General features: G+C 38.9%; 1 protein-coding gene across 5 annotated transcripts in view; it reads right to left on the minus strand.

The window, feature by feature from the left end:
- LIX1 (limb and CNS expressed 1) overlaps window positions 1-14,700 on the minus strand; it is a 54,856-nt gene that overhangs the window by 14,175 nt on the left and 25,981 nt on the right. For all 5 annotated transcript variants that reach the window (XM_064482681.1, XM_010993974.3, XM_064482680.1 and 2 more), the window contains one exon: window positions 708-848. In XM_064482681.1, coding sequence (XP_064338751.1) covers window positions 708-848 — 141 coding nt within the window. The remainder of the gene's footprint in view (window positions 1-707; window positions 849-14,700) is intronic.

Raw genomic sequence — 14,700 nt, forward strand, 5'->3', positions numbered from 1 at the left:
GTTTGGAGGTATAAGGATTAGGAACTCCAAATAATTCATGGGGCAAATCATCGACTCCTGGGTTGTGGAGAAAATGTATCATCTAAATGTCTAAGACAGAGTTTTTGGCTCTTAAAGCACTTTGCATTTAATTATGTCCATTACAGAAATTTCCAAAGCTCTCTGAAAAAAAAATTGGTATTAAGCATGATAATTCTAACAGCTAACAAATACTGGACACATGACTTTTCCCAAATCTAGGCAGTCAGTGTTTCCTCATGCTGGCTAGGGAATCAGCCCTTTTAATAAGGACTTCAGGTGATTTTTATGATTAGTCAAGTTTGGGGAAAATTGAGCTTCCTTATCTCTAGATTAAAGCACTATTCCACTGCATGCATTCTCAGGCCCTAAAAGAATCAATGCTCCCTAAACAGCAAATATTCAAATAAACAAATCAAGGTGGATCAGATTATCTACCTTGATTTGAAGCTTGATTAACCATGATCCAAGGAGGCTAAAGAATATTACTGAGACATGGAATAGGGAACCAGCTCCAAATTCAAGATTTCCAACCTAAGAGTTCTTTTTGCTGAAATTATTGATTTAATGGGTTAAAAATTAAACCTGAAGAATTCTTAAAGAACTTGTTCACATTAGTATCTCCCAAGATTCAAATGCCTCAGTATTCTCAGCACAGCCCACTCCTCCCTTCCCTAGTTGGTACTCACACTGGTGGAGGCAACTGCTTCCTGCACACTCTCCATTATGAATTCCTTGGTGATCCTCCGGGACGGCAGCTCATTGAAGAGGGAGTTGATTAGGGCCACTTTAGCTGCATCCCGTCTGGCTTCAGCTCTACTTAAGCAGCACTTAAGAAGGGAAGGAGAAAAGGGAGTCATTAAAGGATTCAGCATCTCACCATTTTACCCTTGTCTCAATGCGTCTCTGGACATTTCTATTTATACATTTGCTGTCTGTACTTACTCTTTCATACCCATTGCTAATTCCCTGAAGACCATGAAGATTTTCTTTCAATACCTAGAGCCCATGCAAATATCTTGCTTGGTCTTCAAATGCTTTTTGTCTTATTTCTCAGTCATTGAATGTCTACTGTGCACCAGAGGCTTTGCATACTCTCTTGATAAATAATAAGAAAAATAATAATGGCTACTATTATGTGCTAGGTGATTACATTCATTATCAGGGTCTTCTTCAAATTGTTATTTCACTGAAAAAAGAAGGAAAATGGGAGAAAATTTTAACACAGTAATTAAGAACACAGGTTCTGGAGTCAGACTCTTTGGGTTCAGATCCCAGCTCTGGAACTTGCTAGCTGAAAGACCTTGGGCAAATTAGTCTTTCTGTGCCTCAGTTTCCACCTCTGTAAATGGGAATAATAGTAGTTCCTATGTCACAGGGTGAGGATAGCCTCAATTAGTTAATACAGACAAAGCACTGAGAGTATCTGTCACATGGTAACACTCCATGAGAACATCTCAGGCTTATACTTTCTTAGCTTCAGGTTAGGAGGAGGGGGCTGCCATCAAAATCTCTTATTTTAGCTTTTCTAGCACTTATTCTTCACCCTCCTTCTAATAATAGTTCCCTGATTTTCCTGAGGACCACCTTTTCTACTTTGCTCTCAGTCTATGCAGTTTGGGTAGGACATACTCTGTTTGGCCTTCCAAAAGTTAAGGGCCATAGGCAGTCTATGATTAGTAACTCACAAAAAAATTCATTTTTCTCAAATGTAATATTGCTCTTCATCCTCCTAGTCTGGCTTTCCTGTGGCTCACATGGGTCTGCTCAGTTTATCCTGAGTCTTTTTTGTCCTCTCTGTATCTTTTATTTCCAACTCCTCTTATTCAGTTTCTGGCTTGGCGTGGATCTGGGGGTGGAGGGTCAAGATAGAGGATGAAGCCCTATGAGAACTGTACTATCCCCTGAACCCACACCTGTTGGAGGACCTCAGGGTGTGATGGCCTCTCTGCTACAGGCTCCTGGGAACTGTCTAGGGTCCTACACACTACTCCAGGACTCCTAGTGGAAAACAACCCCCAGAAGAGAAGCCTAGTCCCAGGTCCTGGTCCATAAGGTGGCCATGCACCCCTGGCTTTGCCACTCAGTGACTATGAACCTGGGATGCCTGAACTTTGGAGGTTATTTCCTCACTGGACAAACGGGAAGGCCAGACTCTCTAATCTCCAAGCCTCCTACTACCTAAAATGCAAGTTTCTCAGAATCAGTACTGTTTGGTGACTGATGTTGAGGAAGAGGGAAAGTACCAAAGATCCCACTTCATTTTGCAGTTAATCAGCCTCAAGGGTTTGGTAGCACCACTGGGAAAAAGCCAAACCCTCCTTTTGCTTTTAGCACGTTCCACCTCTACCTCATCTGCCCCACGATGACCATCCTTGACTGACCCAAGAACACTCCAAACTCATGCTCTTGTGTCCTCCAGAGGCTGCCTCTCCTCCCCTTCTCCACAAACCCAGTATGAGTCCCCCGAGGTAAGGCCCTGGCCCCCTCTGATTTTCCCACTGCGACCTCCCTTCTGGAACAGTTCTGACTATTAATTCTTCCTTTCCCTCTCCCAACCTCCAGGCCAGGGAAGGGCCTCTTATACATTTCTTGGGCATCCTCCAGAGTGCCCACTTCCAGGGTCAGCTCTTGGAAGTGCTCACACATGGTTAGTATATAGGTGGAGTAATGACAAGACTTCTGAAATGGTAGGAACATGACACCTAGGAGGATGGGGAAAAAACGTGCAGGGAGCCTAAAAAACCGAACAATTAAAGGCAGCTATTTTACCTTACAACACAAAGAGATTTCCAATATTTCCTTTAAATGAAGAGTGGAGCTAAAGTTCTAAATGTGTATGTGAGAAGTGGTTTGGGGTTTTTCTCCTTAGTGTTGAATGACAAGCTAGAAGGCTTTGGGGTAGCTTCAGGCAGCAAAGCCATTCAAATTTTAGACCATTCTCAAGATTTAGGCCACCTGCAATAAACCCAGGAGCGGGTCAGGAAAGTTGGGCAGATAGGTTGCCTTTGCATTATGGACTTGGCTGGGTATATACAAGACACTGAGTTCTGAGTCAGCAGGCTTTCACTGAACCTTGTATGCCAACTCTTCCATGAAGCTTTCCCTGACCATTCCTAATTGCAGGTTGTGAGGACCGCTGTTCATGAGAGGCACATATAATACTGCCATGTAACTGTCTAATAGTGCTCTCTGCCCCGACCCCAGGCTGTGGGCAACCTAAGGGCAGAGTCTGTGACAATCATCTCTGTGTCTCTATACCTGCAACAAAGTTTGTTGGATGAATAACTGAATGCAGCCTAGGAAATTGAAACACAAGTCAGTAAAGTGCCTGACAAAATATTCAAGAAAACCTCTTAAAGAAGAGAATTCAAGATATATATTTATTACTTTAAAAAGTCCCATTTCAATAAACCCTTTATAGTATTCATAAACCAGTAATATAAAAATATAGTAATATGTGAATTTCAGAGGGAAAATTGGCCATTAAGTTCAGACACTCTGAGAGTACTATTTTTGCCTGAGTGTAGGAAATGTTTATTATTCTTTGGAAAATCAGTTCCCTGTTAAAAAGCAAACAAAGTTTTTGCAAATATTAACCTGACATCTGTAGGAACAGCTCATTTTAATAGGAATTTGCTGTATCAAATCTATAATAGAGCTGGTGAAGTTTAGAATTTAGAGAATTAGATTCAGATACAAGCACTCTTAAGAAACTTTATATAACCTTCTATCTAAATAATAGCAATTTAAACCATCTTTCATAGAGAGAGACCTAGTAAACACTACTTAGATAAAAGAAGCTATCTATTTTAAATAAGACCAGCTAAGTACTAGATCAAAGGCGCCACATACATTTACAACCAAATGGCACCGCTTCCGAGATCAAAGTGCTGCAGGGCTGAGAACAGAAAGAGCCTTTACCCAGAAAGCATGGAAAAGGACTATGAGACTTAACCAATATCAAGATTTTAAAGGAGACACATGTCTTTAGTTATTTTATTGTTTCAATGTACAGAATCTTTGGTTAAAATTGGGGAGAAAGTGTACCAATTAATAAGTACATAAAATAAAATAAATTCTGAGCCATCAAAGGCTTTCTTGCTATTGTTCTTTGCATTTCTGAAAGACAAGTACTTCAAAATGTCTATAATACTAACCAGCCGCTTGCTTTTACATTTTGAAGCTACAAATCCAAGCCAGTAAAGCTGCATATTTTCCTTTAGGGATCTTTTAACGGGACCTCTCAAACCATAAGGACCTGTGCTTGGGCAAGAAATTTAACCAAAGGCAATCTACTTGGCAAATCTAAATCAGCACGTGGAGTCTGCTGTAAGAACAGGCACTGTTAGAGTTACCATCAAACAGTGGGAAACTCTGCAAGAAAATAAAATATGGTAAGTGACAGGACGTTTTATTGATGTGTCCAAACCGGTCATCAAAGACATCAGTTGGGGAGTGAATGAAGTATGATGTTATTTCAAAGCAACTTCCTGCTGGAATTAGACTTCCCAGGTTGTATGGTTTATTCTCACTGTTTTTCAGCCAGACCCCAATCATAAATACAGATTTGTAAACCATGCCTTTTCCGCTAACCATTCTTGCTTGTTAATATAGAGAGACAACTTCTGTCCTTTGCACTCTGTGAAAGTGCAGAGCTGGAATATTTAATAGTCAAGATTTTACTAAAGTCAGCTGTGGATTTCTTTGGCATGTGGAGTCACATGCTTTTCAAGTGGCTAGCAGACCCCACTCAGACAATTATTTTGATGTTTAGATGACTTTCATTTGTTGGTAGATTAAAAACCACTATAATCATTTCAAAGCCTCCTGGCTCTAATCTAAAATTAAAGCCCCCCCCCCCCAAAAAAGAGCATGTGGCATTGCTCAGGAAAACTATTTAAAGGTGGTGGTCGCCAGCCTCTGAGACAGCCCCTGGCATTCACACACTTGTGCGGTAACCCCGACACTGTACAGGGTTGGTCAGTGTAACCAGTAGAATATGGCAAAAGCTACGGTATGTCACTTTTGATGTTAGGTTATAAAAGGCCCTGTGGCTTCCATCTTGGTCACATTTGCTTTCTCTCTTGGAAAAGTCAGCTGTGTTGTGAGTAGTCCTACTGAAAGGCACTAATGCCTCCTGCCAACAGCCTTCTGAGTGAAATTGGAAGCTGATCTTTCAGACTCAGTTAAGCCTTCAGATGACTGCAGCTCCAACTGATGGCTTGACTGCAACCCCTGGGAGACACTGAGCCAGAACTACCCAACTAAGCTGCTTCCAGATTCCTTATCCTCAGAAACAATGTGAAACCATGAAAGTAAATTTTGAGGCAATTTGTTACCCAGTCATAGATAGACAGTACAAAGGTTTTGCTCACATCAGGTAATTAGGAACTCCCTCAGCCCATCCTTGAGAGAGAGCTCACTAACAGTAATCCTCATTGCTGACCCTATGTGCTGGGCACTGAGCTAAGCACTTTATATTGACTGTCACATTTAGTTATTACCACAATCCTATGAAGTTGTTTTTGTTGTTATTCTTATTTTGCCCATGAGAAAACAAATGTTACATATCCCAAGGTCACACAACTAAAAAGGGACCAAAACAATATTAAACCCCAGATCTGACTTGAGAGCTCAGAGTTTTAACCATGACACTATTCTAGTTGTCACAGAAATGGTCACCCACCACAGACTAGAGACGATACATAATTTGGCCAAAGTCTCATAGCATTCCCCAAATCAGTATAGATAGTACTTTAGCCCAGGTTCCCACTTTGATATTCCATGGGTCAGTTTGGCATAAGACTCCAAGAGTATCTCCGCCCATCCCCACATGATGAACTCAATGTCATTTAGAAGAAAAGGCCAAGGAGGAAGCAGTACACTATAGCAAGAAACTGCCCAATGATGAGGGGCGTGTGCTGACAATTATGTTAATACCCTCTTCCCACCTATTGTCCTTTTGATGCTTTCCCTCACCTGGACTATAGGGAGAAAGAAAATGGAGAGAGAAAGGCCAGCTATGTCTAGACGAGAAGATCAAATGTCATCCTCTGTTGGAAGTTTCTTGTGTTGGCTGGAAAGGACCACTTGATTAAGTATAGAGTCAAGACAATAAGGGATTTTACCACATAAGATTGCTCAACAATTTTTAAATGTGTTTGGTAACAATGTGGTAACTCTTCAAGAGCAAAAGCCGTTCAAATTAAAAGTCCCCAGCTCCACTGGATAAGAAATTCTTTCCAAACCAGCTCATTCTGGCTTTGCATTTTATTTTGGATGTTGGCTCATCAACAAGCTTCTAGGAGCCCAACGGCTCCTAGGCCAGGAGTCCAAACCAATAGTTCAAAAACTTTAGTGTTCATAGTAAGAACCTCTGGGGAATTTGCTCAAAGTTCATATTCCCAGACCCCAGTCTGAACTACTGAATTAGTCTTTTCAGATGGATTGTGATGGGGAACCCTACAGTTTAACAAGTTTTCCAGGTGATTCTGAGGCAGGTGGATCCAGGACTATTCTTAGAGGAATGTTGCTCTAGCTTCTGTCCCTTCTGTGACACATTTCTAATTGGCAGAGGCAGAACCAGGTTTTGTGGGGCCTGAAGCTTACACAATTTGTGGGACCTTGTTTAAGAAAAGCAGTATGGAATCAAAAATTTAAAATATTGGCATAGGAGTTGAAAGGAGCCTACACAGAAGCTTCACTGGCTCCATGGTTGAAAGGGAGAACTCTCTCCTCTACCATAACACTCTACACTTCTATACTCTGGTCACCAACCCCCACACCAACTAATTCTCTGACACTAGCTAGGTGTCCTACAGTTTAACTCAATTCTGAAACTGTCCATCTGAGATAGCATCAGATTCCACAGATTAATGACTCTGTCCTACAAGTCTGACCCCACTTCAGATACAATCACAGGTCCAGGTTGTCACCTGTGTTTCTGACCAACCAGCTAAAAATGGCAGAGTCCCACGACTCCCTCTTCTGCTTCCATCATTTGCTAGAACAGCCTACAGAACTCAGGAAAACAGTTTACTTAATAGATTATTGACTAATTGTAAAAGGATACAAGTCAGGAATAGCTAGAGAAAGAGATACTTAGGGCAAGGTATGTGTGAAGGGGTTTAGAGCTTCCACGCCCACTCCAGGCAAACCACCGTCCCAGCACCTCTATATGTACACCAACCTAGAAGCTTTCTGAATCCTACCATTTAGGATTTTCATGGGGGCTTCATAATGTAAGCATGATTTTTTAAAAACTGAAGTTTAGTTGATTTACAATATTGTATTAGTTTCTGGTGTACAGCACAGTGATTCAGTTATACATAAATCTTTGGCCATTGGTGATTAAGTCAGTCTTCAGTTCTTCTCCCTTCCCTGTAGGTCAGAGGTTGGGACTGAAAATTATAGACTTCTAATCACATGTCTGGTTCTCCTAGCAACCCTGCCCCATCCCTAGGAGCATCCCCAAAAGCCATCTCATTAACATAAACTCAGGTACAGTATAAAGGGGTTTGTTATGAATAATAAAAGATTCATTTATCATTCCTATCACTTAGGAAATTCCGAGGGTTTTAGGGGATCTTTGCCAGGAACCAGATCAAATGTATGTTATTATAAATCACAATATCACAGAGATATAGCCACCTCTGCTAACATCAAATGTGCTAATTTCTCACTAGAGAAATTGCTTCTAAACAAAAGTCAAGGACAGCAGCATTCATGCTGAAAAAAAAAATCTGTTATGAATGTTCCTCTAAAATTAGGCCCTTAGGAAGTATATCCGCACTCCCAACTTAGCTGAGGTCTCAGTTTTCCTTTAACACTCAGCAGTTTTTATCTCTTCAGTGATAATATTCCACGTGTCACACTATGCAATGGCAAAACTAAATCAAGATTGAATTTGTGGGTCAGTAGGCTATTTGGAAATAAAACAGTGACTAGTCAATTTTTTTTGGATATACAGAAGTTCTTAAATTAACTGAAATAAAATGTTGGTAGTCATGGACATGTTATAAACGTAGAGATGTATAAGATATTAGTTTTATTGTTAGTTATTTATTAAATACTTTAAAATTATTGACAAGTGTGTTATTGTTTACAGAAACATTTTTTAGCCAGGATGACACAATTTATACTCTGGACAGTAACTTTCCTGGCAACCCACATTTTATTACTAATTTTGTCCATGCTTTGTGTTAGAAAATAGGGAGGACACATGTGTTGAGTAGCTGCTTCTGGACATTAAGCTTTTTCTGTCCATACATCCCAGCTTTTCTTTAGAAAAGCATGTGGAAAGACATCAATATAAGTAACTTCTCTCCATCTTAAACAAACAACAGACTTCTTAGAATTTTTCATATTTGTATTTTAAAGACATCAAGGAAAAAAAAAGTCTGCAGATCCTAAATGTATAAAACCAAATTAGGTACAATTCATTCTGTGCCTACCAATGGTATTCAAGGAATTGAAAAGTGGTTTGTAAGGAGAGAGATTTTCTGCATAAGATCCATCATGTATCATACATGTGACAGGTTGTACCTACATGCAAACTCAAAGATGCTGTCCTCCCTGGGGCCAAGGGCAGGTCAGTGTGATTTAGGTGGCATTTGCCCAATGGCACTTCAGACCCAAGGGGCTGTCCTAAGCTGGGACTTTGCAAGTGGCAAAACCAAATAAACGGACTCTGTAAGAGGTGAGAATTCTTGTCCAGATCCTTTAGACTGTCAAGTCTGTCATTCAGGTGGTTGGGAACATTTTGCTTTTGTAACTCAGGGTCCAAGTCTCAGCAAGTGACTTGCAGAGTTTGTGTGTACAGCCTGCCAGCTCTGGTCAGTGTCACCAACACCTCAGTTTCATCCTGACAGGAAGCCATCAGCACAAAGAATGCCACAAACCAGGCCCTGCTGCTAATTTTCCCCCTTTTAGTTCTTTAAGACCTTGACTGCCCTGGTCTAAGCATGAACATTTGCATGTGTTCCAGTTTATCTAATTGTAGATATATTAGCATTTTTTCCCCTTCCAGATGGTGATGTGAAAAAGGGCAACCGTTGAAACTCAGTCACCCAAGTTAATATTGTGTCTCTTTCTGTGTTGGTCAGGCTGGCTGCAAATACACTGGGAACAATTTGGAGCTCTGTGTATTTGGGAATTGGGGGGGTGTCTTTGCTAGGTATGGGGGAGGGGACTGGTCTGGGAGTCCAATTTTCAGAGAAAACTCACCAGTTCCTGTCAACTGAAAGAAACGTTTCATGCACATGGTGGGTCAGAATGTTATTTTTATAATATAAACCACCTGGCCTCCTCCTCGTTTACCTCTGCCGCAAATGCTATTCTACACACATACCTAGACCAAAGTCCCTGGTAACTATTACAAAACCATGTTGTGTTTTGCTCCTTGAGGTTTTTTTTTTCTTTTCCCTTTTTTCTTTTCTTCTTATTCTTTTTTCAAGTTAAGGTGAAGACAAGATGAATTGATCAGGGCTCAAAGTTTGGGTTTATTTTTATAGTTGCTTTGATGTAAAAAGACTTGGCTCTGATTGCACCTAGAAGGGTGGGGGGTGGGGTAGGGCAAGAGGGAGTCAGTCTTTCTTCCTCACTCAGCAGCTCATGAGACAATGAGCATCTTCCTAGCTTATCAACTAAGGCTAGGAGACTCCCCCGGAGACTACCCCAAGTCTGTTTACCACGGAGCCTTTTCCCAAGTGTACCTTTCACTACACACTGCTGTTCTATTTGGAACAGCAATATGTGAATATCTCTATTCACTTTGCTTGATAAAAAAAATTAAAGTTAGGAAAGGAGTCTGGGGAATAAATAAAAGGTCTCATTAAAACAATATGCACTCCCAGTTTCATGGGCAAGCCATTAAAGCCTGATCATTAGCCTACATATGACTTTCAAATAGGAAGGGGTTATAACTAACCTTCCTATCTTTGAATCTCATTAGTTGCAAAACAGGATGCTTTCCTGTGGTGCTTTCTACCAGGAAGCACCTCCTTTAGAAGTTAAGTTACACTGCATAGGGTGTGCATCTGCATCAAGGTATACAGCTCTAGAGACAGAGAAGAGGTCATGGCTGTTTTCAAACAGTAATAGTTGGCATTAAAACAGCATTAGTGCAGGGCAGTAGTCTCAATTTTATGGCAGGAACTAAATCTCTATTTGGGGCATGGAATATTAAGGCTAGGCCTGATTTAATAGTCAGTAAAAAGAGAGCATTACAATTCCATTTAACCAAGTCTACGAATTAATCAAATTTTCTCTTGGTCCTTCTCTCTCGGGAAAAACTTAATTTTATAAACTTAGTTTATTGTGATTTAAATATACTTCTAATTCCCTGGACTTTGAAAAGAAGAATTATTTAATGCATGAAAGTATAACATATGTGTTTTATATCTGAAAATATAGGTGATGTGTGCTTACTGCCTTAAAAGTAAATAAAACAAAACAAAGTTAAATACCCCTATCCTTCTTTTAAGCAGTATGTACTTTGGAAAAGTAGTTTTTCCAAGTGTCTTTATAGGCAAAGGCTTTGGTTTGAAAACCAAGTGGCATAAAATTGGAAGGCCTTTCAGAGACAGAACTTTGGAAGAAACTCATCTGTTCTCAGTGTTCCCTCTCATGTCTCCCAACTGTGCAGCCCTGTTACACAACACCAAATATTGGTTGAAAAATTTAAAAAAATCAATCAACAGTTTGCCTATGGAAATATTAAATCTCTTAATTTCACATGGTGCCTAGCATGATACAAACAGCCTAAGTACCCGACCCCAGTGTTTAACACCTATTTTAATGTGAAGCAATTTTAACAATAAAATATTTATATAGAAAAAGATGTAATATCCCAATGAATTAGTATTCTACATTTCAAGTAAATCGAGTTATCACATCAACATTGTAGCCAGGGGATACATTTTTTATTCAATCATACTTGTGCACATAAATAATCACATGGTCTAGTACTATACGCAAAGGAATTTTTGCTTTTTATCCCAAACAAGAATAAAATTCATTAATCCAAATCATTCTAGCAGACTATATGGAAGACCATGTAACTGGCTTTAAAACAAAAAGCAAATCACAAACCTTTTAATCAAAATATAAAATAAGACAAAACACTAAGTTAAGTTCCCCTTTTGGATTTGGAAACAAAAACAGCTGCTGAAACAATGAGAGGCTTTCCTTCTGAGTTCATCAAGAGGGGAGCCAGACATTGATCTGTTGGCCCTTGTGTTGCTCTTATTGTAAAAAATGGAAATTACTGCAAGTTTTCATGGTCATGATATGTGGCTAGGGAAGGATTAACTGCCTAGACAAAAATGGCATAGAGAAAATACGTCCAAAAATGCATGAATTCTTACTTAATGCCTGTAATATTAGAAGATGGTTTCTTTTATAAAAGATACTATAAGCATTAATGCCTTTCAATATAACTTTCTAAAACAAAAATAATTTAGTAACAATAGATCATTTCATTTATTGTTTAGAAATTCAAAAATGAATCATGTTTTCGCTTCTCTTTTTCTATACTAGAGTAAGTTTATGAAGGCATGGTTAAAAGGCAGGCTTATGGCTGCTTTCTTTCCCTCTGGCTCTCTGTTTTGTTCAGGTGGTGGCGTTAAGACTAACTGAAAATTCTTTAATTAGTCTTCTTGGACCCAAGCCTCCCATTTACTTCAGTGGGAGGTTTCTTTGCATAAAACCAATGGTCTGTGTCCACCAATCCTTTTGACTGCTTTCCTTTGATTAATCAGAAAACTAAAGCTCATTCTGAACACCACTTTTCTAAGGAATGAATAAGCATAATCTCTTACAGCTTTCATGAAGCCAGAAGGATTAATCCTGAAATCCAGCCCCATACTCCACTTCAAGTATTTTGAATTACTTGGCACCACTGGAGGTGACGTCCACGGCTCAGTAAGAAGGCTACTGCTGGCATAATGGTTTCTCCATGTTCCAGCACATGGTCTTGGCATTAATAATCCATAGTGAAATGATTTGCAATGCACAAGGGTGACATTTGATTACGTGAAAGGCATTGCAGGAATGAGCATGGCGGCTCTTACAGGCCAACTGCTGGCAAAAATATGATGAAATGTTATATGGTGAAAACAGCATTTAAGACAGTTTCTGAACTGACCAAGAAAAGTGTAAGAACACTGCTTAAGGAGAAATTTTCTTTCTTTCTTATTTTTTTCCTTCCTGGTTTTCCTTTCTCAAATCACATTTTGGGGAGTCAAATGGGTTAAAGGGCCAGATTTGGCAGCCAATCACCCAAACACATTTTCAAAACATATTTGATTCAGGAAATTCTGAATCTTTTAAAGCAAGGATGTTAACAATCCTCCTGAGAACCTTAAAATATGATGATTTAAACATAAGGAAAAGGAACCCTGAAATGATCAGAGAGATCACCAAGAGGCCTCCCTGCTGAAGAGTTCAGTGTTTTCTTTTTCTTTTTTTTCTATTTTTTAAAGACCACAAGGAGGATGCTGAATATGCCACCTATGAGAAGTCCTATCATTTGGGGTAGAAATTTATTAGGCTATTGGGAAATCCATAATTCTCAAGGTAGCAAAAACAAAATAAGAACATTAGAATTTCTTAGACTCATATCCTTTGAATCCATTCACTGATCTGTCAAATGCATTATAGTCTAGGTACATTATAATGAATGTAGTTATTACATATGAACAAACATAATGGATACCTGGGTGTGAGTATGGCCCAATCTTGGTTACTTGAGGTCATAAGTATAGGGTAGAGGAAAAGTTACTATGCATAAATGAAATTCAGAGAGAATTAGAAGGTTTTTTTTAATGAATAGTTTCAAATTAATTCACTTTCAAAACCTGAACCACAAATGTGAACATAATAATATCAGCTGATTTTAATGTTACTAATTTTTCCTTTGTAGCCCACCATCTTGCAGTTTGCTGAAATATCTTAGTTGCTATATTATATATAATAGTATATACTATATTGTATATCAGTCAACAGTGATTATATTAAAAAATGGACAAATATAAACTTCATTGATTCTTAGGATTTGTTATTCATCATTTACATTTAGCTATTCATTCAACATTTGTTAGGAACTTACTATATGCAAAGGACAGTGCTTGGTGTCCCCGTCCTCAAGGCACTTACATTTTATTATAGAGACAGAACATGCACACAAGTAGCTGTAGCATAAGGTGAGAAAAACATTAAATACTAGAAGAGAAACAGAGATAACTGCTTTGGGAAGTCAGAGGAGGTAGAAATTTCTAGCAGGGAGATTTAGGGAAAATTCATGGAGAACGTGATATTTGAGTGAAGTCCTAGAAGATGGTCAGGGTTTAGACATGAAGAAAGGTGGCAACAGCACTTGAAGAATAGCCCACAGTGTGAGTGTGGGAGTGGCCAGAAGAGGTCAAGTCATGGGTAAGAAGCAGTTAGGCTGAAGCACTGAGTGTCAGAAGAAGAATTCAGGGAGATAAAGCTGGATAGGCTGGAGCCAGCTGTAAAGTCTTTATTGCCAGAATAAGGAATTTCAACTTTAACAAGAAAGTAATAGGGAGCCACTGCAGCCATTTTTTTTTTTTTTTTTTTTTACTTTTTATTTTGAAATAATTTTAGGCTTATAGAAGAGTTGCAAAGATAATAATAGAGTCCCAAGAAAGTAGTCAATATTGTCTAAGTTTTCGTGTTTTTTTTAATAGTTCATGTAGTATTCTTGTATTACGCTTCTATGACCTTTCTCATGCTTAGTGTAGTATATGTCTTTTTTTTTTCCTTAACTCAGAGATGCCAAAGATTTGTCTTTCTTACTTATCTTTTCAAGGAAATAGTTTCAGGTTTTGTTGACCACGTTTGCCAGTTTTTGCCCTATTTCATCAGCTCCCTCAAAGCTATCCTACATATAAATTCAATCTACCTTAAAACAAAACAAAACAACCCCCTCCCAAAACAGTGACATCAATGCACAAAAGTCCTTTGATCCATCTTTTAAGCAGTTCCTAAATCCCATATAGCTACAGAGCTTTGTGATTTTTCGGTCATGTCCTGCTTGGAATATGGTAGGCCATTTCAATATGAAAATTTGCACTTTACTTAAACTCAAAGAAAATTGCTTCCGTTATTAATTTCCTCCCCTTTACCTCCTTTGTCTCTTTATAGGACTCTTATTAATGTTTACCTCCAGGATTTATCCCCATGTCTCCTGTCCTATTTTTTCCATCTATTTTTCTCTTTTGCTCTAAGTTCTAGAAAATTTACTATTTACTTTTCGCTTTTTTATTCTTTACTAATTTGGCTGTGATCTATGTCTACTCATCTATTTATGCCCTTTTTACTTATTTATTTATTTATCTAATTTGACAATCACATTTTAAATTTCCTGTTCCTTGCTTGCTTCTTTTTTCATAGCTGTTTTAGGGATATTTACCTTCCCACAATTTTCTGAAGATAATCACTGTAATCTCCTCTTATATACCCTGCTGCTTGAATTATTTCTAACTCTTATTTGCTTGCCTTGGCCTTTTTTCTTTTGCTTTCGGTTTTCCTCACTTGTTTGGTGATCTTTAGACCATTGACATTCATGAACAAAAAAAACCCAGATTCATTTGGGCAGCTGGCAGGAACTTGCCTGTGGCTGAGTAGGTCTGTTTTCCTAGGAGTCCTCCCCTGAAT

The sequence above is a fragment of the Camelus dromedarius genome, chromosome 3 (assembly GCF_036321535.1).
Source record: "Camelus dromedarius isolate mCamDro1 chromosome 3, mCamDro1.pat, whole genome shotgun sequence".
NCBI lineage: Eukaryota > Metazoa > Chordata > Mammalia > Artiodactyla > Camelidae > Camelus > Camelus dromedarius.